The sequence below is a fragment of the Nuphar pumila genome, chromosome 1 (assembly GCF_984573655.1).
Source record: "Nuphar pumila chromosome 1, dmNupPumi1.hap1.1, whole genome shotgun sequence".
NCBI lineage: Eukaryota > Viridiplantae > Streptophyta > Magnoliopsida > Nymphaeales > Nymphaeaceae > Nuphar > Nuphar pumila.
Window position 1 is genome coordinate 12,933,926 of NC_143249.1, and position 27,926 is coordinate 12,961,851.

A 27,926-nucleotide genomic window follows, 5' to 3' on the forward strand; every position below is an offset into this window, starting at 1 on the left:
CATCCCTTTGATTAGAGAAGAGAAGAAGCAGAAGGCATTCCGTCTCGTACTCTCTCTCTGTGGTTTTATCTCAGTGGGTCGATCTGCAGATCTCTTTATCACCAATCTCAGCCATAAGAGGAAGGAAGGGGAGCCGGGTATTCTTCTTCTTCTCCTCTTCTTTTTTTTTAGTTCTTTTTTAAGATTTTTTCTTTTTCTTTTTCTTCCTTCAGTTTTGTTGAAGAAGCTCGGGAAGATTTCTGCTTTTTTATTCCTTCCTTTTTTTTTCTTTGTCTCCGGATGAGAAATTTCGTTTTACCGATCGATTTTTAGGGCGAATCCGGCCGATCTGTGAGGGTTTTCCGGCGAGGAGAAGGAATTAGATTTTGTTCGGATCCGTGGAGATGTCGTCTCTTAGCAGAGAGCTCGTCTTCCTCATATTGCAGTTCCTTGATGAAGAGAAATTCAAGGAGACCGTTCACAAGTGAGTTTGTTTTCTTGTTTTCCCCTCTTTTCAGGCTTTTTTGTGCAATTTTACGGTTTTTTATAGCGGATTGCGGTGGTTTTTGTTCAGATTGGAGCAAGAGTCGGGGTTTTTCTTCAATATGAAGTATTTCGAGGATGCCATTCATAATGGAGAATGGGAGGAAGCGGAGAAGTACCTCTCCGGCTTCACTAAGGTCGACGACAATCGCTACTCGATGAAGATCTTCTTCGAGATTAGGAAGCAGAAGTATCTCGAGGCGTTGGATAGGTAAAACTCGTATTCTCCACTGTAGAGGGAAAAATTTTTCCTTTTTTTTTTTTATTTTGCTGAATTTTTATATTTCCGTTTCTCAGTTTTAACGTGAAAGATTTCATTTTTACTTCTCTGTTGATTCGATCGTTTTCTGGTTCAGGCAAGATCGAGGGAAAGCCGTGGAAATCCTCGTTAAGGATTTGAAGGTTTTTTCATCGTTCAATGAAGAATTGTTCAAGGAGATAACCCAGCTCTTGACTCTCGACAATTTCAGGTTCGCCGTTTCGGTTCATCCTTCTTTTGATTTTTATTTTGTTGGAAAGCCTTTTAGGGTTCCTCGTTCCGTTGTTTCTGCGGGTTGTGAGATGCTTTTGCCGTTGCTGGGTTCAGAGAAAACGAGCAGCTTTCCAAGTACGGGGATACGAAATCAGCAAGGAATATAATGCTGTCCGAGCTGAAGAAGTTGATTGAAGCAAATCCCCTGTTCCGCGACAAGTTGCAGTTTCCCTCCCTCAAGACCTCGCGGTTGCGGACGCTTATTAACCAGAGGTGAGTTCTCACGATCGTTTGCTGTGTTTTTCCTTGGGTGTGTAAATTGGTATTGTGTACTTGATTGTTGGATGGTGAACTGAACTCATGGTTTTGTTATTAGAGATTAAAACTGCTTCTGTGTTTGTTGTCGCAGTCTTAACTGGCAGCATCAACTCTGTAAGAACCCAAGGCCAAACCCGGATATAAAGACGCTTTTTGTGGATCATAGTTGCGGGCAACCGAATGGTGCACGTGTACCATCACCTGCAACTAATCCGCTGATGGGAGCTATGACTAAAGCAGGCGGATTCCCAACATTGGGTGGTCATGCAGTAAGATTGCTTGCACTTGATATCTTGTGTTTTAGTGGATTAAGAATTTTTTTTGTTGAATTGCTTGTTAAAGAATTGGTATATGCATGGACTTATTTTACTCCTGCAGCCTTTCCCAGCAGCTCCAGGACATCTTCCACCTTCACTCACTGGTTGGATGACCAATCCCCCTGTTAATCACGCTGCAGCTTCCAGTGGGCCAATTAGCCTAGGTGGTCCTGCAAATGCAGGTATTTGAATTTTGATCACTCGAGTTTGTTTATGGAATGGGCATCCTGTTAGTCCTCAACTAAGACTTCATTGTGATAAGCATTTTAGTCTTTTATTGCCTTCAACATATCCAGTAATTTGTGTATTGAACCTTGTCACTGGTTCTTTCCATTGTAGCGGCTTTATTAAAACATCCGAGAACCCCACCAACAAATAATCCTTCAGTAGATTATCCATCAGCTGATTCTGAGCATGTGTTGAAAAGAGCAAGGACAATGGGGATATCAGACGAGGTATGCAATTTCCTTTAGTATACCCAAATTCAATCTTTTATCTTGTTTTGTGGAAATTCTGTTTCTTTTTTATAATGAAGCAGTGGGTCTGATTTCATGTTGTATTGCATTTCAATGCTTTGCAGGTCAGTCTGCCAGTAAATATTCTGCCTGTCACTTATCCCAGTCAGGCACATACTCAAAGCTTATATTCCTCAGATGACTTGCCCAAGACTGTTGCTTGCAACCTGAGTCAGGGGTCATGTGTCACGAGCATGGATTTTCACCCCATTCAGCAGACTGTGCTTCTTGGTTAGCTTTCATGATTTTGAAAATTGAATTCTATGAGTATTTTGGGTCACTGTGAATTAGCTTGAGAAATTCTCTTATGTGGTGGCATCAGTGTCCAAGATGATGGTGGAGAAAAATATGAGTGTTTTGATTACTATATATGACTCAATTTCCTGCCAACAGTGCCATTTTGGTGTAATTTTCAGGAAACTGGGTTCCAATAATCCCCATTTTCATCATGGTCTATTATGTGAGAATGTGGCCGCGGAGAATTTTCTCAAAGATTCTCACTTTCTCAGGCTAAAAAGCACACCCTAAACATACATACCTCTGTGTTTCCAATTTCTTAGCCATATCCTCCTTTTTGTACCTGTGCCTAGTTGATAACATGTTTGGTTTTCTTATGATCCTTTAGTTGGGACAAATGTTGGTGATGTAGCAGTATGGGAGGTAGGATCAAGGGAAAGATTAGCACATAGGAATTTCAAGATTTGGGAGGTCGGAGCATGCTCAATGCGTCTACAGGTACATTTGTTTCATCACCTTCAATGTGTTAGAACTGAAAATGCTAAGGCGCTTTCTCTTGTTTCTGTAATTTAATGTTCAGTTTTTTTTTTCTGTTGACAGTGGAGGCATCTTGTCATTTTTGTGATTATGCCCCTTTTTTTATCCATGAATATTGGGTGGTTGATGCTCCTGGTCAAAGCCATTTTCATGTAGAGACCAAACCCAGGGGCTGAAACCTTTGATCATGCAAGTCATTAATGCTAAGGTCCTCACATTGGATAGCCTACAAAGGAGAGGCTATAGTGGTCCTAGTCATTTTATCATGTGGCATTAAGGTCTTGGAAACATGAGCATGCCTATTTGAGTTTTGTGAGGGACCGATGTCTATTTTCTCAATGGGCTGGCTTGAATTTACGAAAGGAGGAATGCCAGCAGATTGGTCTTCCAAAGAGTTTTGTTGGGAAGAAGTTAACAGAAAGCACATAAATGGTTGTGTTTGGGAAGTCTGGGTTAAAACAACTTGATTGCACATTTGTCTCAAACCCATTCATTATATGGAATACTTTCCTCCTTGATATAATCCACTTTATACTCAGGTTTGGGCATGTGTTCCTCAAAAGCGTGGCCTAAGATCTCAGCTGGATCAATCTTTGCCTCATCCAGCTAGGAATAATATGTGACCAATTCACTTACTATTTTCTTTTGGCATGACTGATTGTCTCTATATCTCTGTATTGGTCCCGTTATCAACATATTTTAGTTTCCTTGGTCTTGGAGAATGAGTCATTTGTCACTTGATTACCATGTTTTGCAGGCAGCACTTGTCAAGGACCCAGCTATATCTGTCACCCGTGTAGTGTGGAGTCCAGATGGTACTCTATTTGGTATGTGATGATGTTACTTTTTACTACGAATAGTTGAAGCTTGCAAAAGATTCTTGCTGGTGTCTACAAAAACAAAAATTGTGATGCTAAGTGCTAACTGGTTATTTTTGTGCACTTTGTACCTGGCCTACTTAATTGTTCCAGGTGTTGCATATTCCAAGTATATTGTACACATATATTCATACCATGGTGGTGATGACATTCTGCGGAATCACTTGGAGGTTTGTACAATTAGCAAGACTGATTCTCTTTTGCTTTTTCAATGGCCCTACTTTCATCTAAACACCATACAGTCCCTTGGCAGTTAATTTTTGTCTCTCTCCCTTTACATATGAAGAGGATGAGAATCGAGATAAAGAACATTTGCTTATAATTAATTTGCATGGTAAATTCTGAATTCTGGAGATGGATTAACATAATAAGATGCTGCCGAGGTGAACCTATTGCATGGTGCTTTGACTACCACTTTGTTTCTCTTCCATCCAACCCCTCGCTACATACAGATAAACTTCTGTGCTTGCTGAAACCATTTATCATTGTCCTCCTCAGATTGATGCTCATGTTGGAAGCGTTAATGATATTGCTTTTGCTCACCCTAACAAGCAGCTGAGTATCATTACCTGTGGGGATGACAAGACTATCAAGGTTTGTTGAATATATGATTCTAAATATTTATTATTAAGAAGACTTTTTTTATTAAGATCTTTTTTGGGTAGGTATGGGATGCAGTTACGGGTGCTAAACAGTATACATTTGAGGGTCATGAAGCTCCTGTTTATTCAGTTTGCCCACATCACAAAGACAGTGTTCAGGTTTGTCCACTTCATATCCTGGAAGATGTTTGGTGTGTTTCGTGTCACATTTCCATTTCCATTGGAAACTGTATGCTTTATTCCTTCTAGCTGACATATCCCTCATAGATGTTGGAATTTATTTTATGACATTTGTGCTTCCTCTTTCGTAGTTTATATTCTCCACTGCTCTCGATGGGAAGATCAAAGCATGGCTGTATGATAACATGGGTTCCAGAATTGACTACGATGCGCCTGGTCACTGGTGTACCACGATGGCCTATAGTGCTGATGGGACGAGGTCAAGAGTTTTGGATTTGACCATGGTTATTTTAATTATTGTCCATTTTGCACAAAGTTAATGATGAGCCTCCCATTATACATTATGTCTGGTGATGCATCTAACTTTCGTATAAAAACTTTGCAGATTGTTTTCATGTGGAACTAGTAAAGATGGAGATTCCTGCATTGTGGAATGGAATGAAGCTGAAGGAGCAGTGAAAAGGACTTACTTAGGGTCCCGGAAGCGATCCATGGGAGGAGTTCAATTTGATACTACTAAAAATCGATTTTTGGCTGCTGGTGATGAGTTCCTGATTAGATTTTGGGATATGGACAATGTCAACCCCCTGACAACCACTGATGCAGATGGAGGATTGCCAGTACGTATGGGAATAGACAGTTCATGTGTGACTGTTTGCATGTTGTGTGTCAAATTTGGCTTCTCATTTTAGGAAACTAACATATGTTGGCCTATGCAGGCCAGTCCTCGCATCCGGTTTAACAAAGAAGGGATACTTTTAGCTGTGTCTACTGCTGATAATGGTTTCAAAATATTAGCAAATGCTGATGGGCTTCGGCTGCTACATACCCTTGAGAGTCGTTCCTTTGAGGCTTCCAGAGTTTCTTCTGAGTCTGCAAAGGTTTGTTAGCCTCTTTTTTTTCCTTTTGTTTTGGCTGATGACATGTAGAGCTGTTTCAACAATCTGTGCTTCGTTCTCCAGCCATCTGTGATTACCTCACTGGGAGCTGTTAGTGCTGCTGGAGGAACTAGTGTTGGAATTGTACAGCGTTCCACACCAGTGGTAGCTGCTGTTCCATTGGTAAATCCACCATTGCCATCACTGTGTGTACATGTCTTACTTAACTATGAAAAATCAACTGTTAACGTCATTTCATTATTGTTAATTTTAGCGTCTTGGATGAATGTTTATCTTATTTGAATTCAGATTGGATCATGTACACAAAGATTCATTAGATTTTTCCTTATGCTTTACAAGCTGATTTGGTGAACTTAGGACCTCAGTACCAACTTTGCTGAGGCATACCAGTACTTAATTTTTATGTGATAATTTTACATTTATTTCTGCTATTTTCTGGAGTGTAGAATCTTAATGTCTAGCATGGCTATGTGGTGTTTTGTGATCGTTACATTGTGAACTAGAGTCTTCTGTCTAGGATTGGAATATCTGATTGAATTCCCTCCTTGCTGCACAGAAGTCAGAAACCACATTGAGGTTTTCTGAAGTTTGAATGGCTAACATGTCCTTTTTCTTTTTTATCTTTCACAGAATGGAGAAAACCGGAGCACAGGGGATGTTAAACCCAGAGTAACTGATGATTCTGTGGACAAATCAAAAGTTTGGAAGCTTACGGAAATCACTGAACCACTACAGTGTTACTCTTTGCAACTGCCTGATAACCTATCCTCTGTGAAGGTAAGAATCTCATGATCCCTGAACTAGCACATAAATTAATGGAAGTCCAAGTATTTGTACTGAATGAGTAATCACAATCAGTTTCATTTTATTGGTTCTCTTGACATGTGGTTTTTTATGCCAATAGTGCCATTTGCAGAGTAATAAAAGCATAGGTTTCAGTTCATCTTAGGAATTGTAGATGGGATTTTTTGGCAGTTGCAATTCCATTGAAGATTGCAGGATTTGAATGTCAAAGGACGTATGTTGCTTTATATGTAAATTTTATTCTCTTAAAAGTAGTCTATCACATTAAATGTCACGAGTGCTATCAAACAATCACGTACACCCTGAAAAGAATGCAAGGAAATTCATAACTGTAAATGTTATAGCGAGTTCAAGTGACTGAAATGATAATTATTCATCTGAACTCTGAAATGAATCATGATGCTGTTTCATTCATATATGCAGCTTAGACATGTAGATGAATAGCTTGTCAGTACCCTTGTTCAGCTCAAAGCCTCTCTCTCATGTTTTTTTCTGACAACCAGCAGAAGTCAAATATAGTATCCATATGAAAGTTTACCTTCCACTAAAAGTTTATGATACACTTGATCTGACGCAATTTGGAATGTCTTTATGATGTTAATATCCAAGAATTGTTTCTTGTAATTTTTTGTGCTTTATCTCTTTTGTAACCTTTCCCTATTTTTATGGCCACTTCAAAAGTAAGTATATTCAACAAAAAACATGTAGTACATCAATCACAGCCACAGAAGGAATGTGCAACATTGTGGTTTTGGCTTCATTATACTTGTATTCTAGAAACAATAGCTGTAACCTATTCAATGTCATCCAAGAAGGAAAAGGAAGAAGAAAATGTCCTGGTGGTTTTGATCAGAAGTGCAGAACATTGTAACAGTCCCATAAGCCATTAATTATTCCCTACCTATTTCCATTCTTTAACTAATTGAAATTGTTGGTGAAAAGATGCAAGGCAAGAAACATGAGGGAGTTAAAAACTTTTATTTCAACATTGGATATTGATCAATCAATCTATATGCATATAGTGAAAAGAAAAGAAAAAATACTTCAAACCAAGTATCCCTGAATGCTGATTTTGAAATACCAAAAGTACCTATACCACCTTTATTGTAGGTCAAACTGCTATATGGGGTCAAGGACTGAGATACCCATAGAATAAATTTCTTAAAGGTTTCGATCTTGCCATTCGTTTTCTACTCCTAGATTAATATCCTATAAAATAGTCAGATTTGGCTCTGACATATTAGCATACTTACATTTGATTCCTACTAGTTTAAGCAAAACAGTAACAACATAAATATGTTTTAACTTTCAAGTCATTTGCTTAAAATAATTTGGATGCCCCTTGGACATGTAGTGCTTGTCTCTCTTTCATCGTACCATCAAAGTGGGGTCAGATTTACAATTATTTTTTTTTTGTATCCCTTCCTATCTAGTACCTGTGTAGTTATACACTGCCGGTCCCAAGCCCGGATAAAGGAGGAGGGTTGCGGTAGGCCTGTGACAGCCAGCATAAAAACTTTGTCATATCCTATGAAAATGAACCAATATGAGAATTTCGTTGGGGCGTTCCCTACTGAGCGACGCGCTGTACTCTCTAGGCCCGGAGGCAATGATAAATGTGCAAGGGTTGCTAGGTCGTCGCCCAGAAGCGACGCGTCACACCGGCGCCCGGGTGTGGTGTCAAATAGGCAAGGGTTCCCTCACTTTGTTGGACGGGTGGGGGTAAAGAAGTTAGTCCAAGACCATAAAATTAGGTTAGCCACTTGGAACATAGGGTCTTTAACTGGTAAGTTGGTAGAGTTAGTAGATGTTATGTGTAGGAGAAAGATTGATATTTTATGTCTTCAAGAGACCAAATGGGTAGGTGAGAAAGCTAAAGTGATAGAACCTTGGGGATATAAGATTTGGTATACAGGAATAAATAGGAATAGGAATGGAGTAGGGATTGTTATGAGTCGTCAGTTTATAGATAATGTAGTTGAAGTCCGTAGGAAGGGTGATAGAATTTTACTTATTAAATTAGTATTAGGTACGGATATTATTAATATTATTAGTGTTTATGCACCTCAAGTAGGTTTAGATGATTCCATTAAGCATCAATTTTGGGAAGATTTAGATGGAGTAGTACAAGAGACATCTTATGGAGAAAAGCTTTTCATCGGCGGTGACCTTAATGGACATGTAGGCATTAGTAGGGATGGATTTGAGAATATCCATGGAGGCTATGGTATAGGAGAAAGAAATGAAAGTGGAGAAAGGATTTTAGATTTTTGTTTGTCCTATGATATGATCTTAGCAAACACTTGGTTTAGGAAGAGGGAGTCTCACCTAGTAACATTTAAAAGTGGGGTTAATACGAGTCAGATAGATTTTTTCTTACTTAGAAAGAGAGATAGGGGTTGTTGCATCGATTGTAAGGTTATACCAGGAGAAAGTGTAGCTACACAACATAGAGTCTTAATTTTAGATCTTAGAATTAGACAATGCCGCAAAAGGGATAGACATAGGATAGATCCTAGAATTAAGTGGTGGGCACTGAAAGGAGCTAAACAAGGAATGTTTGTAGAGCAGGTAGTTAAGGAAGTTGATTGGTGTCTCGAGGAGGATTCAGAATCAATGTGGAATAAGATAGCGGGTGGTATGAGAAAAGTAGCTAAGGAGGTATTGGGTGAGTCTAAAGGCGGTGCACCACTAGGTAAGGATACATCATGGTGGAACGAGGATGTCAAATTAGCTATTAAGGTTAAAAGAGAGTGTTATAGAAATCTAAGTAAGAGTCGTGATAATGAGAATTTGGAGAAGTATATGATAGCAAAGAAGGAAGCTAAAAAAGTTGTTCGAAACGCGAGGGCTAAGGTATATAAGGAGGTTTATGACAAGTTGGATACCAAAGAAGGCGAGAAGGATATTTATAGGCTTGCAAAGATGAGAGATAGGAAATCGAAGGATTTGGGTATGGTTAGATGTATCAAAGATGAAACGCAAAGGGTTTTAGTCAAATATGAGGAGATTAAGGAGAGATGGAAAGATTATTTTGATAAGCTATTTAATGATAGTCATGCTCAAGATCTTGGAGACTTCTCCATTCCTTTTCATGAGATAAATCGTGACTTCATGCGCAAGATTCAAAAGAAAGAAATTGCAGAGGCTTTGAAGAAAATGAAATCAAGAAGGGCAGTTGGCCCAGATGGTATACCTATCGAGGCTTGGAAATGCTTGGGAGAGAAAGGTTTAGAATGGTTGACAAATCTTTTTAACTTGATTTGGCGAACAAATAAGATGCCTAATGAGTGGAGGAAGAGTACTTTGGTGCCTTTATATAAGAATAAGGGTGATATACAAGATTGCACAAACTATCGTGGTATAAAACTCATGAGTCATACTATGAAACTTTGGGAGAGGGTGATTGAGTCTAGGTTGAGGAAGGTTGTCATGATATCGGAGAATCAATTTGGTTTTATGCCTGGAAGATCAACTATGGAAGCTATACATCTTCTTAGACAACTTATTGAAAGATATAGAGAGAGGAACAAAGATTTGCATATGGTTTTTATTGATTTAGAGAAGGCATACGATAGAGTACCTAGGGACGTTCTCTGGTGGACAATGATGAAGAAAGGTGTTTCTCTCAAGTACATTAGTATAATTAAAGATATGTATGAAGGAGTAGTAACCAATGTCCGCACTTGTGGAGGGGTGACAACCAATTTCCCGATAACGGTTGGGTTACATCAAGGATCTGCTTTAAGCCCTTTCCTATTTGCGATAGTGATGGATGAGCTTACGAGATCAATTCAAGAAAATGTACCGTGGTGTATGTTGTTTGCTGATGATATTGTTTTGATTGATGAGTCTAGAGCTGGGGTTAATGCTAAGTTAGAATTATGGAGACAGACATTGGAAGCTAGAGGTTTTAAGTTGAGTAAGAGTAAGACTGAATATATGGAATGTCGGTTTAGTAAGCAACGAAGTAGTGATGGGAGTGTAGTGAAGCTTGGTGAGCAAGATATACCGGTGAATGATTATTTCAAATATTTGGGATCCATCATTCAAAAGTATGGAGAAATTGATGGAGATGTAAATCATAGGATAAAGGTTGGGTGGATGAAATGGAAAAGTGCTACTGGAGTGTTGTGCGATCGTAGAATGCCATTGCGGTTGAAGGGAAAGTTTTATAGGACGACTATTAGACCCGCTTTACTATATGGTACGGAATGTTGGGCTGCCAAGAGACATCATATTCAAAAAATGAGTGTAGCTGAGATGCGGATGCTTAGATGGATGTGTGGAAATACAATAAAAGATAAGATTCGGAACGAAGAGATACGTAAGAAGGTAGGTGTTGCACCCATTGAAAATAAGATGCGAGAGAATCGTTTACGGTGGTTTGGACATATTCGGCGAAGGCCTAATGATGCTCCAGTTAGAAGGTTGGAGAAATGGGAAAATATATTAGTTAAAAGAGGTCGGGGTAGGCCTAGGAAGACTTGGATGGAGATGATAGGAAAGGATATGAATGCTTTGAACCTCACCGAGGACATGGCGTTGGATAGAAATGATTGGAGGAAAAGGATTCATGTGGAAGACCCAAAATGAATTTCTTTTTTGGTTCATATCGCTGACCCCAATTGTTTTGGGATGAAGGCGTAGTTGTTGTTGTTGTTGTTGTTGTTGTTCCTATCTAGTACCTCTTTCACCCCAAAATGTTTTATATCTTTACTGCATGTCTCCTCTTAATGCTCCTAAATTGTCATCAGTCTCATTTTGAAGCATTGACTTTGTCTAAGTGAAACATTTTCCACTTTAAGGTTCAAGCTGTGGTGAAACTTCCAGGTTAACTTTCATTATTGACATGATTTATGCACATAACATTTCAGTTGTCATAATTTTTTTATTTTCAAACCTCCTAAATTGTTTACATTGGTTAGTATTTGGAAATTATTTGCATGCATCTTTGGAAATTTGGAGAATCTACTAATTAGTTCGCTTTAGTGGCACTAATTAATTTCAGTATGACTATTTCCAATGTAGAATATCACATTATTCATATCACTTGCATAAACTAGCTTGTTTTTTATTATTGTAAATTATATATATTTTACTTTTATAAATGTTAAGAAGGTAAAATTATTTTGTATATCCATTTTCTTCCAGGTTTCCAGATTGATTTACACTAATTCTGGGGTTGCGATATTGGCACTGGCATCCAATGCTGTTCACAAGCTCTGGAAATGGCAACGTGGCGATCGAAATCCATCTGGAAAGGTAAAGGTTGATGATGATGCATAATGCCTTTTTTCTTATAGTTCTCAACTGATCTTTGTTTTTACAGGCAACTGCTAGTGTACCACCACAATTATGGCAACCATCAAGTGGCATATTAATGACCAATGAGATAAGTGACACAAACCCTGAAGAGGCTGTTTCATGCTTTGCTCTATCAAAGAACGATTCTTATGTCATGTCAGCATCGGGAGGAAAAATATCCCTCTTTAATATGATGACATTTAAGGTAAGTGGGCTGATCTGTGAATTGGAAAAGGAATTAGGAACAGCGATATACTATTAGGCTTTTAAGCTGTTGATGCTTACTGAATTGCATGTTTCAGACAATGGCAACATTTATGCCTCCCCCACCAGCAGCAACATTTCTTGCTTTCCATCCACAAGATAACAACATAATTGCAATAGGCATGGAAGACTCGACAATCCAAATATACAATGTCCGTGTTGATGAGGTCATGTTCTTGCATAATTTTATGTTGAACCTTCCATATTCTATTAAGATCTCACATGTAATTTCCTGTTCTCAAACGTCTGACAATCCTGGTTACAATATTTTTTCAGGTGAAAAGCAAGCTTAAAGGCCATCAGAAGAGAATCACAGGCCTTGCATTCTCACATCCTCTAAATGTGCTTGTATCATCTGGTGCTGATGCTCAGGTATGTCAAATAACAAGATATCAAGTCTACTCAGAGCTTATTAATTATCTCCTGTAGGTCATCTCATTTTCTCAGTGTCCTCTATGATCACATGCATTTCTTTTCTGCGAATGTCACTTTGTCAGTAAATTCTAATTTTCCAAAGTCACCTAGTTATTGACGATATTGCATTCTGTTGCAGTTGTGTGTATGGAGCACCGATGGATGGGATAAGCTTGCCAGTAAGTTCTTACAGATTCCCACTGGTCGTTTTCCTTCACCTCTTGCTGAGACACGTGTGCAATTCCATCAAGATCAGAAACACTTCCTTGCTGTACATGAGACACAGATAGCAATTTATGAAGCCTCTAAACTGGAGTGCCTCAAACAGGTGCATTGTAGATATCTGGCTTATTATGTTTTAGTCATTTTGTAGAACACCTACTTTATAACAAGGACAAATCACTTTCAAGATATCTTAGATTCTAAGATGTAATAGTGGTATCTTTCTTCATTGTATGGCGTTACTGAATATCCTATGTGGTTCCAGCCAATGCAACACGCCACCAAAGTCTTTTAGGAAATTGTTAAGGATGACAAGAACTTGAGCTTGTTATTGGAGGTAAGTTTCTGCCTGTTTCTCTGGGAATGGTAGAAGTCTTTGAAATTGTTTTGCCACAAGACCTCGAGAGCTGAGAAAACTGCCATCTTTGGATTTATAAAGCAGATCCATGTATGCTACTATACTCGTCAATTATAATTATGTATTTGCATGATGGTGACAATGATGGATGGTTTGTGGGACCCCAAATGCTGCTATCTCTATGAGTTGGAGATAAGTGGATTGGCTAGTAGAAAGTGCAAAAAGAATTTCTATAGCTTTATGTAAATGACAATTGAGGCACATGAGGTCTTTCAGGAAATTAGAACCAGAAATGGAATTGCAACGACTGAGGCATTTGAATGAAGGAAAGCTTGAATGCACCAGCCAATAATTCCATATGTGATATTTTCTTTGCTTGAAGGGATAACTGCTAGAAACTGAATTTAAAAGCAGACATAAGACAACACTAATGTTGGATTCATAATCTGGTTGATATAAATCTTGATGTTGTTCCACTTTGGCAAGCATCTTATTTACAAGTTTGTCATGCAAGTGTGCATTGGAATGAATGCATAGTAAGCATCAAATTTGTTAATGAAATATAAGCAAAGATTTTCCTGTTAAGCAAGCACTGAAGAGGTAGGGTTGAATGGAATATCTGGATGGTTTGGTCGCACAAGGGGTTTATCTCCCAGCCCAGCTTGCCTAGAAAAAAAGGAAAAAAAAGCACTGAAGAGGTAAATTTGGAAAAGATTTCCAGTGAAGGTCTTGATGGAGTAACTATGAATCATGGGCAACGATTTACCATCACCAATAGCTATAGTTCTTGTGCTAGAATTAGGTGTAATGAAAGGCATGGTTTAGGTCAACAAACTGAATTGAAGCTTAGGTAATGGGACTTGAAAGAGTGTATGTCCGTAGTTTCATTGAAGTGCCATATGGTTGAATAAGATAGCTGGACTGGTTAGAGTTGCACTGCACTAACTGATGGGCCTCGTGTTTGAGTGCCATTATTGGCTATCCTCCTCCTTGACTGTTGGAGAAAAAGGGGATAGATAACGAAAAAGCTTGGCAAATGCTTGCCTGTGAAAAGTGGAGGGAAGCTGTGGGTAGCTAACCTCTTCCTCTGTATGAGTGACAACTTTTTGGTGGATTGAACTCCATAGTTAGTACTTAGTACCATGATTGGCAAGTATGTGACCTATAGAGATACTTTGGTATTTAAAACTTCAGGGAAAGCTGGTTAAGATGGGAGTTGGTGAAGGCTGAAGATGAAAGAATGCCTTGTGTTGAAGAATCATGGGGATTACTATCTTTTCATTTATCTGAAAATGGTAATCGTGTTCTCTTCATTCTCATGGCTCCATGTTGCCTGAAGAACATTATTTCAGCAAGTTGGTTCATTGGTGGTGGCTATCTAGTATACAGTAGCTTGTAACTTTTCAATTGGCCTTTCAGATGAAGAATTATATCATTTTCACTGACGAGCTCATTTATGGCAGCTAGCTAGACGGTAAGTATTCTTGAATGGACTGATGGATTCCAATTACTGTTAAAATATGTAATCTCATATAATATCTCGTATCTAATCTCATAGACATGTAATGTTTTATCTCCTTTCTAGTTAGGATTTTTAGTTTAATTAATTCTAGTTGAAATACAACTAGAATTAGCCAAACCAGTCCATCATTGGACTGATTTGGCCTTTACCTTTTTGACTAGTCAAAAAGGTAAATCCAAAGGGAGCTGTCAACAGCTCCCTTGAGGCTCCTCTCTACCTCTCTATAAATATGGAGCTATTCCCCTTGTAAATTCTAACTCTTGTTTAGCTTTTTATCCCAAATCAATAAAGTTGTTTATTTTTCATATTTTTATACCAGTTTCGGGTAGTGTGTATTCTTGAGTTCTCTTTGTAAACCTTTGTGGTTCTTATGGTGTATTTGTGAGAACTTGTTGAGAGACATTTGTTGTAGTGTATTTTTCACTTTCTTACATGGTATCAGAGCAAGGTCGGTGGACGTGCATTGGGAAGCGTGCCATGCAACTACTCTTCAAGAAAGTGAAGTCTCTTTGAAGGAGTGCTCGTGTGTAGCCTTGAAGGGCGTGGAAGGCTACTTATTTTCGATCTTTGTGGTAAAAATATTCCTCTTCCCACTTGCTTTTCTCCTTCTCCTCTCAATCCCAAGCTTGTAAAATGGACGACAATGATAATGTCACCATTAAGTCTATAAAACTCAACGATTCAAACTATGTAACATGGGCTTCAATCACGAAGCATCTTATTTGGGGAAAGGGTCTATGGGGCTTAGTTGATGGAACCGATACGGAACCTAAACTAATGCTCACTAAAGAAGAAGGTAGAAGAGAAGTACCTCTTTTGGAGGTGGAAAAAACTAAGGCCATCTCCACATATGAAAAGGAATGGAAAGAATGGAGAATGGATCACGCCAAGATCATCTCTTGGCTAATTTCTAGTGTAGACATAACGAAGTGTTCAAGTCTCGCAAAATTTGAACATGCTAATGATGCGTGGGAATATCTTAAGAGAATGTATTCTCTTAAAGATATTGCTCATATATGTAACTTACAAGAAAAGGTTCGGAATATGGTTCAAGGGGATAGAATTATTGGAGAATACTACAATAGCTTATCCGAACTATGGGAAGAGTTGGCTCTTCTTGAACCAAAGTGGCATTGTCCACAAGACATTGAGCTTCGCCAAAATCAAGTAAATGCGGAGCATTTTTTTCAATTTATAAATGGGTTGAGACCCGAATTTGAATCAACTAAGTCCGCTCTTCTACATCGGGGAAATGTTCCCTCTATTGAAGATACTATTGAAGAGCTAAGTATGGAAGAAAATAGACTCAAGAAACGAGTCGACAAAAGTTATGATGATACAGTTTTAGTTGTATCTAGACTAGGTAATCACATTCGCACATACAAACCTCCACATATTGGGAGAATAAACAATGAAAGGCAAGGAGACGATTTTGAAAAGAGAAAAATTATTTGTTATTACTATCATGAATCCGGACATGTTAAAACTTTCTGTCCAAAGTTGAAAAAATCTTATGAGAAGAAGGTAGTTGTTGTTGAATCAAAAGAATCAAATGAGACATCTATTAGAAACATGTCCCTGTCTCAGCTGGTAGAAGCTCTACAACCTCTTCTTAAAGGAACTTCTCCCTCTGCTGGAGCTGCAATCTCTTCTGTTGGCACCTCCGATCCAGGTAAACCTCTATGGCTTCTTGACTCTGGTGCTTCTTTTCACATGACACCAAATTTAAAATTACTGTCGCATTGTTATGACTCAAGTGGATCAAGTGTTTTTACTGCGGATGGAACATCCCTTGAGATAAAAGGAATAGGAAATTTTGAAAATAAATCCCAAAACTCAAAAGGATTTTGTGTTCCAAAAATTAGATATATCCTCAAACTTAATCTAAATCTCTTATTTGATTCTCAATTAAGTGATCATGGGTGTAATGTTTCCTTCTCTTCTCATGATTGTCGAGTATAGGATCACCAGTCAGGGAAGCTAATTGGGGAAGGCCATAGAGAAGGAGGCTTATATTACATGGACTTTTTGGAATTACCCAAGAAAACATTATGTTGCAATATTCAAAAAGTGAAAATTTTTGTAATTTTGAAACTTTCACTTGTGAAAAATATATTCTTGGAAAAATGAAACGACTAGCATTTCAAGAAAGAACTTTTGTATCCACTCGACCACTTGAATTAATTCACTCTGATGTTTGGGGTCCTGCACCAGTTACATCAAAAGGTGGGTTTTTGATACTATGTAATTTTCGTGGATGACTTTACACGATATACCTGGATTTACTTTCTCAAACACAAATCTGAAGTGTTCTTTTTTTTTCAAATATTTTATAATATGGTCAAAAATCAATTTAAGAATGATATTTCAATATTTCGCACTGATTCAAGGGGAGAATTTTTATCAACTAAATTTAAAGAATATTTGAACTCACATGGAATTTCACACCGAAAATCTTGTCTCTATACTCCTCAACAAAATGGGTAAGCTGAGAGAAAATACAGACACATTATAGAAACAACTAGAACATTACTTATCACACATCAAGTTCCTAAAGTTTTTCGGGTCGAAGCTATTTTGACTATTGTGTATCTTATTAATAGGATCCCCTCATCTTCAATAAACAATATTTCTCCCATTGAAAAGCTTTATAAACAAAAACCTGATTATTCTAGACTGAGGGTGTTTGGGTGCAAGTGCTTTGTTTTTACAGATAAGAATGATAAATTCTCTCCTTGTGCTATCCCCTGTGCTTTTTTAGGATATGCAAATGATAAAAAATGATACGGATGTTTTGACCCTAAAAACAACAAATTATATGTTTCAAGGAATGTATCCTTTCTAGAAAATGAAAGTTTTTTTGAAAACAAAAACTCTACTGAAATAGATGAGTATTCTTTCTTGTTGGATCTAGTTCCAAAGGATAGTGAAAGAGAAATTGATCTAGATGATCAGATGGATGTGATTGATTTTGATCCGGTTAGAAATAGTCAAGATTGTATTCAATACTCTAGACGAGAAAATTTAGAAAGACAGTGTGCCCTGGATAAATACACAAGGGAACAAGAATCTGTGTTTTTATCTAGAAAATCCACTAGGATCTCGAGGGTTCCTGCAAAGTTTGTGTCATATGAGTCTTTTTCACCAAAACATCAAGCCTTCATTGCCCTAATTCATTCCTATAAAGAACCTCCCAGTTATGATATAGCAAAGGATCAACCAGAATGGATCAAGGCTATGGAAGTCGAATTAGAAGCCTTAAAAAAAGCAAATACCTGGATTATTCAAGACCATCCTCCAAACAACAAGAAACCTATTGGTTGTCACTGGGTGTACAAGGTGAAAACCAAGAGTGATGACACTCTTCAAATATTCGAGGCCCGATTGGTGGCAAAAGGCTATTCCCAAGAATATGGAATAGACTATGAAGAGACCTTTGCCCCAATAGCTAGAATGACCACTGTTAGAATCCTAATAGCTCTTGTGTCAATAAAGAGATGACATATCTTTCAAATGGATGTTGAAAATGCTTTTCTAAATGGAACTTTAGCTGAAGAAGTATACATAGACCCACCACCAGGAATGAATATATCTAAAGGGAAAACACTCTGCCTAAACAAGGCTTTGTATGGTCTCAAGCAAGCTCTAAAAGATTGGTATGATAAGTTTAGTAAAGTTATGCTTGATTTTGGTTTTCGATTTTGTCTTACTGACACAACTTTATTTGTTAAGAATTCTGATGCAGGTATTATCATCCTTCTACTCTATGTTGACGACATGATCATCACTGGAAGTGATAAACAGGGAGTTTATGATATTAAGAAATTTCTCAAAACACATTTTGAAATGAGTGATTTGGGTTTTTTGAAATATTTTCTTGGTATAAAAGTTGCCTACTCACCTAGAGGTTACTTGCTAACTCAATCTAAGTTTGCATTGGATATTGTTGACAGGTCAGGTATTTCAGATGAAAGACATGTTGATACTCCTCAGATTGTGAATGTCAAAATGAAGATTGATGATGAAGAGTCACTCGAGAATCCGACTCCGTATAGGCAACTTGTTGAGGCTCTATCGTATCCATCTATCACAAGACCGGATATTACACATGCGGTCCATACAGTCAGACAATTTCAGCATGCTCCAACTTTTGTTCATATGGGAGCAGTTTTGCGTATTATTAGATATATCAAAGATTCTATTTCTCGATAATTATTTTTATCCGCTTCCTCTAACTTAGAATTGCTTGTTTATACTGATGCAGATTGGGGTGGTGATCCAAATGACAGCCACTCAACTACAGGTTTTTGTGTCTTCTTGGGAGAATCCTTGGTGTCTTGGCTATATAAGAAGCAACAAAAGGTCTCTCTCTCGTCAACGGAAGCTAAATATAGGGCAATGGTCACAACTACTATGGAATTAGTCTGGCTTCGACGTCTACTTTCCGATATGGAGTTGAAAGTCCAAAAGCATCAAATCTGTGTTGTGACAACAAGAGCTCTATCTATATTGCAAGCAATCAGACATTTTATGAACGCACCAAGTATATAGAAATTGATTTCCATTATGTTCGAGAGGAATTTATGCATGGCACCATCAATCTTCCCTATGTTGCTTCAGAATATCAGTTGGCCGATTTCTTCACCAAGCCTCTCGCTGCTCCTAGGTTTCACTTTTTCTTAGTTAAACTTTCGGTTATCCAACCGTAAGTTTGAGGGAGAGTGTTAAAATATGTAATTTCATATAATATCTCATATGATGTTTTATCTCCTTTCTAGTTAGGATTTTTAGTTTAATTAATTTTAGTTGAAATACAACTAGAATTAGCCAAACCAGTCCATCATTGGACTGATTTGGCCTTTACCTTTTTGACTAGTCAAAAAGGTACCTTTTTGACCAAGTCAAAAAGGTAAATCCAAAGGGAGTTGTTGGACTCCCCAACGGCTCTATTAGAGTCGTTGGAGAGTCCAACAGCTCCCTTAAGGCTCCTCTCTACCTCTCTATAAATATGGGGCTATTCCCCTTGTAAATTCTAACTCTTGTTTGGGTTTTTATCCCAAATCAATAAAGTTGTTTATTTTTCATATTTTTATACCCATTCCGGGTAGTGTGTATTCTTGAGTTCTCTTTGTGAACCTTTGTGGTTCTTATGGTGTATTTGTGAGAACTTGTTGAGAGACATTTGTTGTAGTGTATTTTTCACTTTCTTACAATTACTAGCTAAAGAGTTATAATGAGTTTCAGGAGAAGGAAACAATTAGAATCTTGGTCTGTATTTCCAATTCCAAAGAATCACCAAAAGACTATCTTTGCTCACCCTAATCCATGTACATTAGCAGTCTCGATAATCACTGCCTAGTGAGCTACTAAACAGTTGCTACTTGAGTACATCATCAAACACCTGGCAGGCCCTTCAGTTTCTGCAAATATCAAGAATAAAGAATCACAATTGCTGAATTTGTAAGAAAATAACGAAATAAGGGCGCACTTTATTGTCAGCAAAATCAAAATTCTGCTGTTAGACAACCAACAATAGTTTTATCTCTAGTTATTACTAGCAATAGTTCTACAGGAAATAGTCCAACTTGTCTACAAGTAGAAAGCCAAGTACTACCATGCTTTCTGATTTCAGTCTGCAGAGACTTAAAACTGATCTATTAGATGCCTTTAGAGCTCACGGATGTACATATACACTGGAAACCAGAACCAAAAATTTCAAACTTTCTTTATGGGTTAGGATTTACCAAAAAAATCCCTAAAATATGGCTATAAATGGCAGATGGAACTGGAATATGGAAAAGCCAGAAAACCAGCTGGCAGCAACCTGAAATTAATAAAAGTGACACAGCCTGTAACCTGTTAATAAGTTGTACATATATATAAATATGTATACACACACACACACACACACACATATATATATATATACATATATATGTATTTTGTATTTATATATATAAATATATATTTTTATTAGAATGTATCTAGGTTTTTTGTAACTTTTTCTTTTTCTTTTTTTATCGTGAGCTTTTTGGTCATTTGGACCAACTATCCGTTGGGATGGCTAGATTTCTAGCCGTTGGGCACTCCCTAATGGCTAGTGGTCTCCTCTTTAGGCCCCATCTCTTGTATATATATGGGATTTTGAGGTCCCTATTCCTTATGCACTTTGTTATGCGATAAATAAAATATATATTTTTTATTTGAGTGTGTGCTCTTGTTGCTCTTGTGAGTGCCCCTTTGTGGGTTGTATTTGTACTCTTGCCCTTAGTAGGCATTATATTTTTTAATCCTTGATTGTGACTCAAGAATCGGTGGTGTCTACTCTTTCAAAGTGTATGTGGTGCTCATGTGTTTGTGGTGCCTCCGGTGTTACTTGTGGGAACTTAGAGATACGATCCATTCATTCAAGCAAGGTGACCAATCCGTGAGCAAGTATTATGGTAAATTGAAAAGACTATGGGATGAGATGGCTAGGCATGATTCCATATGGGACACACCCAATGATGTCAAGCAATGAAAGAAGCGTGTTCAAGAACAATTCTTCCAATTTATGAGCGGGTTGAGACCCGAATATGAGCAAGTTCGTGTTGCTATTATACATAGACGAGAGACTCTTTCATTACATGAGATATTGGTGGAAGTATGCATTGAGGAAACAAGATTTAAATCTTCTATGGAGCCAAAAGAATCCAAAGAAACCATGTTGGTCGTGTCTAGGCCCAGTTCAAATGTTAGAACATACAAACCTCCATACTTCAACAATTTTCAACAAGATGGTGAAGGGAAGAAGAAAATTATTTGTTACTATTGTAGAGAACCGGGACACATCAAACCTTATTGCCCCAAATTGAAGAAGGTGGACGAGAAGAGGGTGGCTTTGGTTCCTTCCCAAGGACATACGAGAAGGTTTAATGATTGTTCCAAAACCATTGGCTCTCTCTTTTTGTCTCAATTAGTGGAGGCCCTTCAACCGCTACTTAAAGCTCCTTTCACCACCCGATTTAAATTCTTGACTCTTGGATTCGAGGGCATCTTTTCATATGACCCCAAATGTTAATATTCTTTTCGGTTATCACACCAATTTAAATGACTCTTTTGTCTCTACATCCTATGAAACTTCTTTACACAAAAGGCATAGGGAATATTAACAAAACTCTTGAAAACTTAAAGAAATTTTTTGTTTCAAATGTTACGCATATCCCAAAATTAAGTTTGAATCTTCTTTTTGTTTCTCAAATTTTCGACCATAGGTGTGATGTTTTCTTTTCATCAAATGGTTGTTGGGTGAAGGATTGCCGATCAGGGAAGCTGATTGGGCAAGGTCATAGATAAGGAAGCCTTTACTACATAGACTTTATTTAATTATCCAAAAACTTTTATAATATTGTCAAAAATAATGATTATAAACTTTGGCATAAACGTTTAGGACATCCTTGTGTATCCAAAGTTCCATATTTTCCTTGTTTGGAAAAATTTTTATTGAAGAAAATTTTAATTGTATTGATTGCATACTTGAAAAATAAAGCCTCTTCTCTTTGCTAAACGCAATTTCATTTCTTCTCGATCCTTTGAATTGGTGCACTCAGACGTTTGATGTCCAACCCCCATTGCCTCTAAAGGTTGTTTATCTTATTATATTGCTTTTGTAGATGATTTCTCTAGACATACTTGGATTTATTTTCTTAGGCATAAGTCAGAAGCTTTCCATTATTCTTTCGTGCTATGATTAAAAATCAATTTAATTAGGACATATCTATTTTTTGAAGTGACTCACGGGGAGAGTATGTTTCAAATGATTTTAAAAATTATCTTGATTCAAATGGCATTCGTCACAAAAGGTCTTGTCCCTAGTAAAAAATGTTAGGCGGTGCCTAGCTGGTAGGCCCCTAAAAAGATTAGTTGAGGATCAGACAGGACTAGTCGGTACCCCAATTAAAATATAAAAAAGTATACAAAATATACATAAAAATATGTTTAATTATTTTACTAACAAGATGTTTCATTATACAAGTATAAAATTACACATGCTTTCACAAAATATATTAATATACATAACTAGAATATACATATATATAATTGCACACACACATATATGCATTCAGCCTTTTACAAAAGCACAATAACACATAAATATATAAATAATATATATACATCAGAAACAAACACACATATATAGGAAACATAATCAATTAAAATTAATTGTGCATGCTTTCAATGTTTTACAAAAAAAATCCGAAAAGCAAAGTAACACACACACACACACACACACACACACACACACATATATATATATATAATAACTAAGCATGTTTTCATCATTTCAAAGAACAAATCACACAAATACACCCGCATATATATAATTATATATATACAAAAAAATACTCTAATATATAAGAATAATAAATGATTAAATGTCCTCATGCCTAGGCAGGGGCAGCTTAGTCACCGACTAGGCTCCTTAGTCGGTGCCTAGTCGGCAAAATTGGTACCTTTTAAGGTGTCCACTTAGGAATTACAAATCCTAGAAATTTTACTTATGCCTAGACCGACTAGGCAGACTAGTCGGTGCCTAGTCGAGGCTTTTGATTATATAGTTTGTCCCAATACCCCTCAACAAAATGGTTTACCAGAAAGAAAACATACACATTATAGAAACTGCTAGAACCCCCTTGATTTCAAACAACGTCCCAAAATACTTATGGGATGAGACAACCCTCATTGTTTTTTATCTAATAAATTGTATGCCATCATCCTCATTAAAAAATATTACTCTTGTTGAAAAACTTTTTAGTGTAGGTTAAGAGTTCATTGTAAATGTGTTGTTTTAAATGAAAAACGGGACAAACTCTCTCCAAAAGCCATTTCTTGTGTTTTTATTGGCTATGCTAAAAATAAAAAAGGATTTAGATGCTATGATGTTAAGAATAATAAACTATATATGTCAAGAAATGTCTACTTTGTTGAAAAGGAAAGCTATTTTAATTGTAGTATGCCCAAGAAAGACAATGAATATTCATTTTTGTTGGATTTATTACCTAAAGTAAATGATGATAATGATCTAGATATATTTGATCAAGAAGAGGATGTTGCCAATGTGGAACCTCAAGTACATAATAACCTTAATGAGAATGTCACTTCTAAAGTTGAGCCACCTATCCTCGCTCTAAAAGAATTGCTGAGAACCAACCTAATGCTTTAGAAAGGTACACCCAAATAGAACAAGATGAATCTTCAAACCTTAGGAGATCTACTAGAATTTCAAAACCCCCAAATCAGTTTCTATCACATGAGTCTTTCTCCTCTCAACATAGAATTTGTCTATCTCACATTAATTCATATTTTGAACCCCAAGCCTATGGTCAAGACAAAGATCTTGAGTGGGTCAAAGTCGTGAAATTTAAACTGGAAGTCTTAGAAAAAGCCAAGACGTGGGATATTATAAAGCAACCAAATGAGAAAAAACCAATAGGACGTAGATGGGTATACAAGGTAAAAACTAAAACTGATAAAACATTAGAAAGACACAATGCAAGATTGGTTGTTAAAGGAGATGCTCAAGAATACCACATAGACTATGAGAAAACTTTTGCCCCTATAGCAAGAATGATGACAGTTGGGACCCTGATAGCCCTAGCTTCCATTAAAAGCTGTCATGTATATCAAATAGATGTAAAAAATACTTTTTTGAATGGAGAGTTAAAAGAAAAAATCTATATGGATCCATCTCCAGGTCTCGAGGTTCCACCTAGCCACATTCTCTACTTAAAGAAAGCTTTGTATGGTTTAAAACAGGATCCTAAAGCCTGATATGATAAATTAAGTAGTGTCATGTTAAATTATATATATAAATCATGTTATACTGACAGTGCTTTATTTGTTAAGACATATGTTGTATGTAGATGATATGATCATCATCAGTGGGGACAAACATGGAGTTAGTTATATTAAAAAGGTTCTTAAACTATTTTTTAAATAATTGATCTTGGATTTCTTACATATTTCCTTGGTATTGAAGTAACATACTCACCTTGTGGGTATTTATTAACCCGATCTAAATTTGCATATGAGATTATTGACAAGTCTGATATTACTGATGAGAAAAGAATTGACACTCCAAAAGTAACCAATGCAAAAATGAAAATTGATGATAGAATGCCTCTGGAGGATCCTACACAATATCATCAGATGATTGGAGCTTTCACATACTTTTTCATCAGCGGACCTGATATTGCTCATATACAGTTCGTACTACAAATCAATTTCAATAATCACCTATTATTGTGCACATGAGTGTTATGAGAATAGTTATATATATTCAGAAAATTGTTTCAAAAGGATTTTTTTTGTCATCTTCCTCCTCACTTGATTTAGTTGCTTACTCTGACTCTGATTGGGGAGGAGATCCTAATAATCATCATTCAACTACTAGTTTTAGTATATTTTTAGGCGATTCACTTGTATTTTAGAAGTGTAAAAAACAATAAAAGGTTTATCTTTCATCAAAGGAAGCCGAGTACCGAGCCATGACCACCACTAGATGTGAAGTTGTTTGGTTGAGGTGATTGCTTGAAGATATGAGAGTATATCTTATGACACTCTCAAAGCTTTGCTGCGATAACAAGAGTGCCATTTACATCGTTGACAACCATATATTTCATGAGGGGACTAAACACATTTAGATGAATTGCCACTATGTTCGTGAAGAGTATATGAAGAAGACTATATCATTGCCTTATGTCACCTCTGAATATCAATTGACGGATTTCTTCACTAAGGCGCTTCCCTCTCTTAGATTTCACTTTCTCCTTGACAAACTTTTAGTGATCTCACCATAAGTTTGATGGGCAGTGTTAAGAAGTTGTACATATATATAAATATATATTTTTATTAGAATGTATTTAGGTTATTTTGTAAATGCTTTTTTTTTATCATGGATTTTTTGGTCATTTGGACCAACTAGCCATTGGGGAGCTCCCAACGGCTAGTGGTCTCCTCTCTAGCCCCTATCTCTTGTATGTATATGGGACTTTTAGGTCTCCCCAACGGCTAGTGGTCTCCTCTCTAGCCCCTATCTCTTGTATGCATATGGGACTTTTAGGTCCCTATTACTTATGCATTTTGTTATGCATATTTGATAAGTCAATTATATATATTTTATTTGAATGTGTGCTCTTGTTGCTCTTGTGAGTGTCCCCTTTGTGGGTTGTATTTTTGCTTTTCCCTTAGTAGGCATTGTATTTTTTAATCCTTGAGGATTCATTACATAACCTGCTTCAGAAAACTTTAGCTGCTCTTCTAACATCCAAGAATAGCCGAACTCTGTTGAATACAACCAAGAAACGCTCATATTGCATCCTCAGATGGGCAGGTGTGATACTTGAAGCACACAACCTTCATGACAAAAAGTTTCAGCCAACATGTGATTGGATATCCTCATTGTGTGATTCTTTCTTGCAGGAACAATGTAAGCAAATCCAAGATGGAGCCTTACAGTTTTGATACCATGTCAACTCCTAACCCACAATAATAGCAGAAGAATGATTCGCGTTATTGTTTACAATGAGCTTCAAGTATATATATACATGAACCAAAGTTGGGCAAGAGATATAAGCAGCCTTTACTATATAATAAAGGACAGACCAACTTAAAGAAGGAAAAATGACATAAAGACCCTTGTTCCATAACAGAGTAAAAGATATGTGTAATAAAAAACTATACACTAAATAGTACAGTGTATACTATCAAATATATGGTCACAACCCAAGATGGGATGTTTTTTTTTCCTGAAAGGCAAGCTAGAGTTAGGCAGACCCCCACCAGTTATTATTCAACGTGAAACTATACACTAAATAGTACACTGTGTATACTATCAAATATATGGTCACAACCCAAGATGGGGTGTTTTTTTTTATTGAAAGGCAAGCTAGAGTTAGGCAGACCCCCACCAGTTATTATTCAACGTACTACTGGGGTTTTGAACCTGCAACATCCCACCACAGGGAGATGTGCACTGACAGCTCCTACCAACCATGCGGAGCCCCCGATGGTACCAAAGATGGGGGTGTTGCTGTGGTAGATTTTCAAACTTTTCTATATGACTAGCTAATACATATATCATCAGTTTTATTTGCTCAGACAAGTTTCTCTATGTGCCAAGTTGGACATGGTTGGTCCACCTGCCTTCTAATTGAATGTTGCATTGGCCCATGTTGATGGACCTCCCCACTTCTGCATGTAATGCTATAAATATGCACTCTCTGTTTCCCCTTGATGTTACCTTCTATATCATGTTAACTGAGGTTTCTGTTGTTCGCTAACAGTGGGTACCACGAGAATCAGGCGCTCCAATCACTCATGCAACATATTCATGTGATAGCCAATTGATATATACTAGCTTTGCGGATGGAAGTGTGGGTGTGTTTAGTGCATTGATGCTGAGACTAAGATGCCGGATAAGTCCCACAGCATACTTGCCTTCTAATGTAAGGTAATTATCGAACACCTATTTGTTGCAGATTTTGAGGAATATTCGTTCAGCCCTGAAAGATGGAAGCACGTAAAACAGTACAATCATACTTTGCCTCCACTCCTTTCCCTCTACCTCTACCTTCCATCTGCTTTATTTTTCCACAGGCTCCATTTGTTTGCCATCTTGTGTAACTTGCACATGGTTATGCATTCTCATGTAGGAGGGACCATCCAAACCTTTTTAATCCATCTGCTTCTAGCTGACATTCCCCGCCTACTAGTATTACGTATTTGCATTTATTCAAACAAGCACTTCATTTTTCATTAACCATTTATGTTTTCTTATTGTGCAGTTCAACTGTATATCCATTAGTTATTGCAGCGCATCCGTCTGAACCAAATCAGTTTGCATTAGGACTAACAGATGGTGGCGTTCATGTTCTGGAGCCACTAGAATCTGAAGGAAAATGGGGTACTGTGCCGCCTCCTGACAACGGCCCTGGTTCAACAATGACTGGCACGATAGCGACAGGTTCCTCTGAGCAACCAGCAAGGTGACAGAAGGTATCCAAGAAATCAGTTCTTTTTATAAATTAAGAATGAGCTGCGAGCCAAAGGCATTTCAAAGGATATTGGCTACATGCAGCTGTTTGACAGCATATGACTAATACGTCCACTTAGTCGCTAAAGGCATGTGCAGCATAGGGGAAGGATAGCTTCATGATCTTAACTTGTCTTAGTTTTGGAAAGTTTGTTCAGTGCCGTCTGATAAGATTAGGCCTGTTCTGCGGTCATCATCCACACGCTCCATGCCAAAGTTGAAAGAAAATAAGAAACAAAAAGGTGTGGATCTGGAATATATTCAATGTAACATTGTTTCAATTAATGTGTAACACATCCATCACATACTTTGTGTTTTTTTTTCTTGCTTCATTTTTTGTGAACTAATAGACTTCAAGTTAATCTGATTTGTTTTCTTCCTAACCTTACATTATTTGTTTCATCTGGTTTACGTTTCAGTTTCCTATAATTTTTCGCTTTGTTTTGATCATTCATGTTTGGCTTATACGTGCACCTACTCAGGGCA

General features: G+C 37.2%; 1 protein-coding gene across 3 annotated transcripts; it reads left to right on the plus strand.

Annotated features, from left to right (window-relative positions):
• LOC149848006 (protein TPR3-like) lies at positions 1–27,828 on the plus strand. Of its 3 annotated transcripts, XM_090013441.1 has the most exons (26): positions 1–137; positions 313–463; positions 554–733; positions 879–992; positions 1,109–1,267; positions 1,404–1,581; positions 1,691–1,811; positions 1,969–2,084; positions 2,210–2,375; positions 2,770–2,879; positions 3,676–3,745; positions 3,890–3,966; positions 4,295–4,390; positions 4,462–4,557; positions 4,710–4,837; positions 4,964–5,198; positions 5,298–5,459; positions 5,541–5,639; positions 6,108–6,254; positions 11,436–11,546; positions 11,614–11,793; positions 11,891–12,019; positions 12,129–12,224; positions 12,406–12,594; positions 26,692–26,858; positions 27,193–27,828. In XM_090013441.1, the coding sequence occupies exons 2-26, from the start codon at positions 384–386 to the stop codon at positions 27,395–27,397; spliced, it is 3,411 nt and encodes a 1,136-aa protein (XP_089869567.1). In that variant the 5' UTR covers positions 1–137; positions 313–383; the 3' UTR covers positions 27,398–27,828. The 3 variants fall into 3 exon arrangements, with proteins under 3 accessions (XP_089869567.1, XP_089869515.1, XP_089869631.1); XM_090013389.1 differs by lacking the exon at positions 1–137 and having other exon boundaries at positions 211–463; XM_090013505.1 differs by lacking the exons at positions 1–137; positions 5,541–5,639 and having other exon boundaries at positions 211–463.
• Positions 27,829–27,926: the final 98 nt, after the last annotated feature.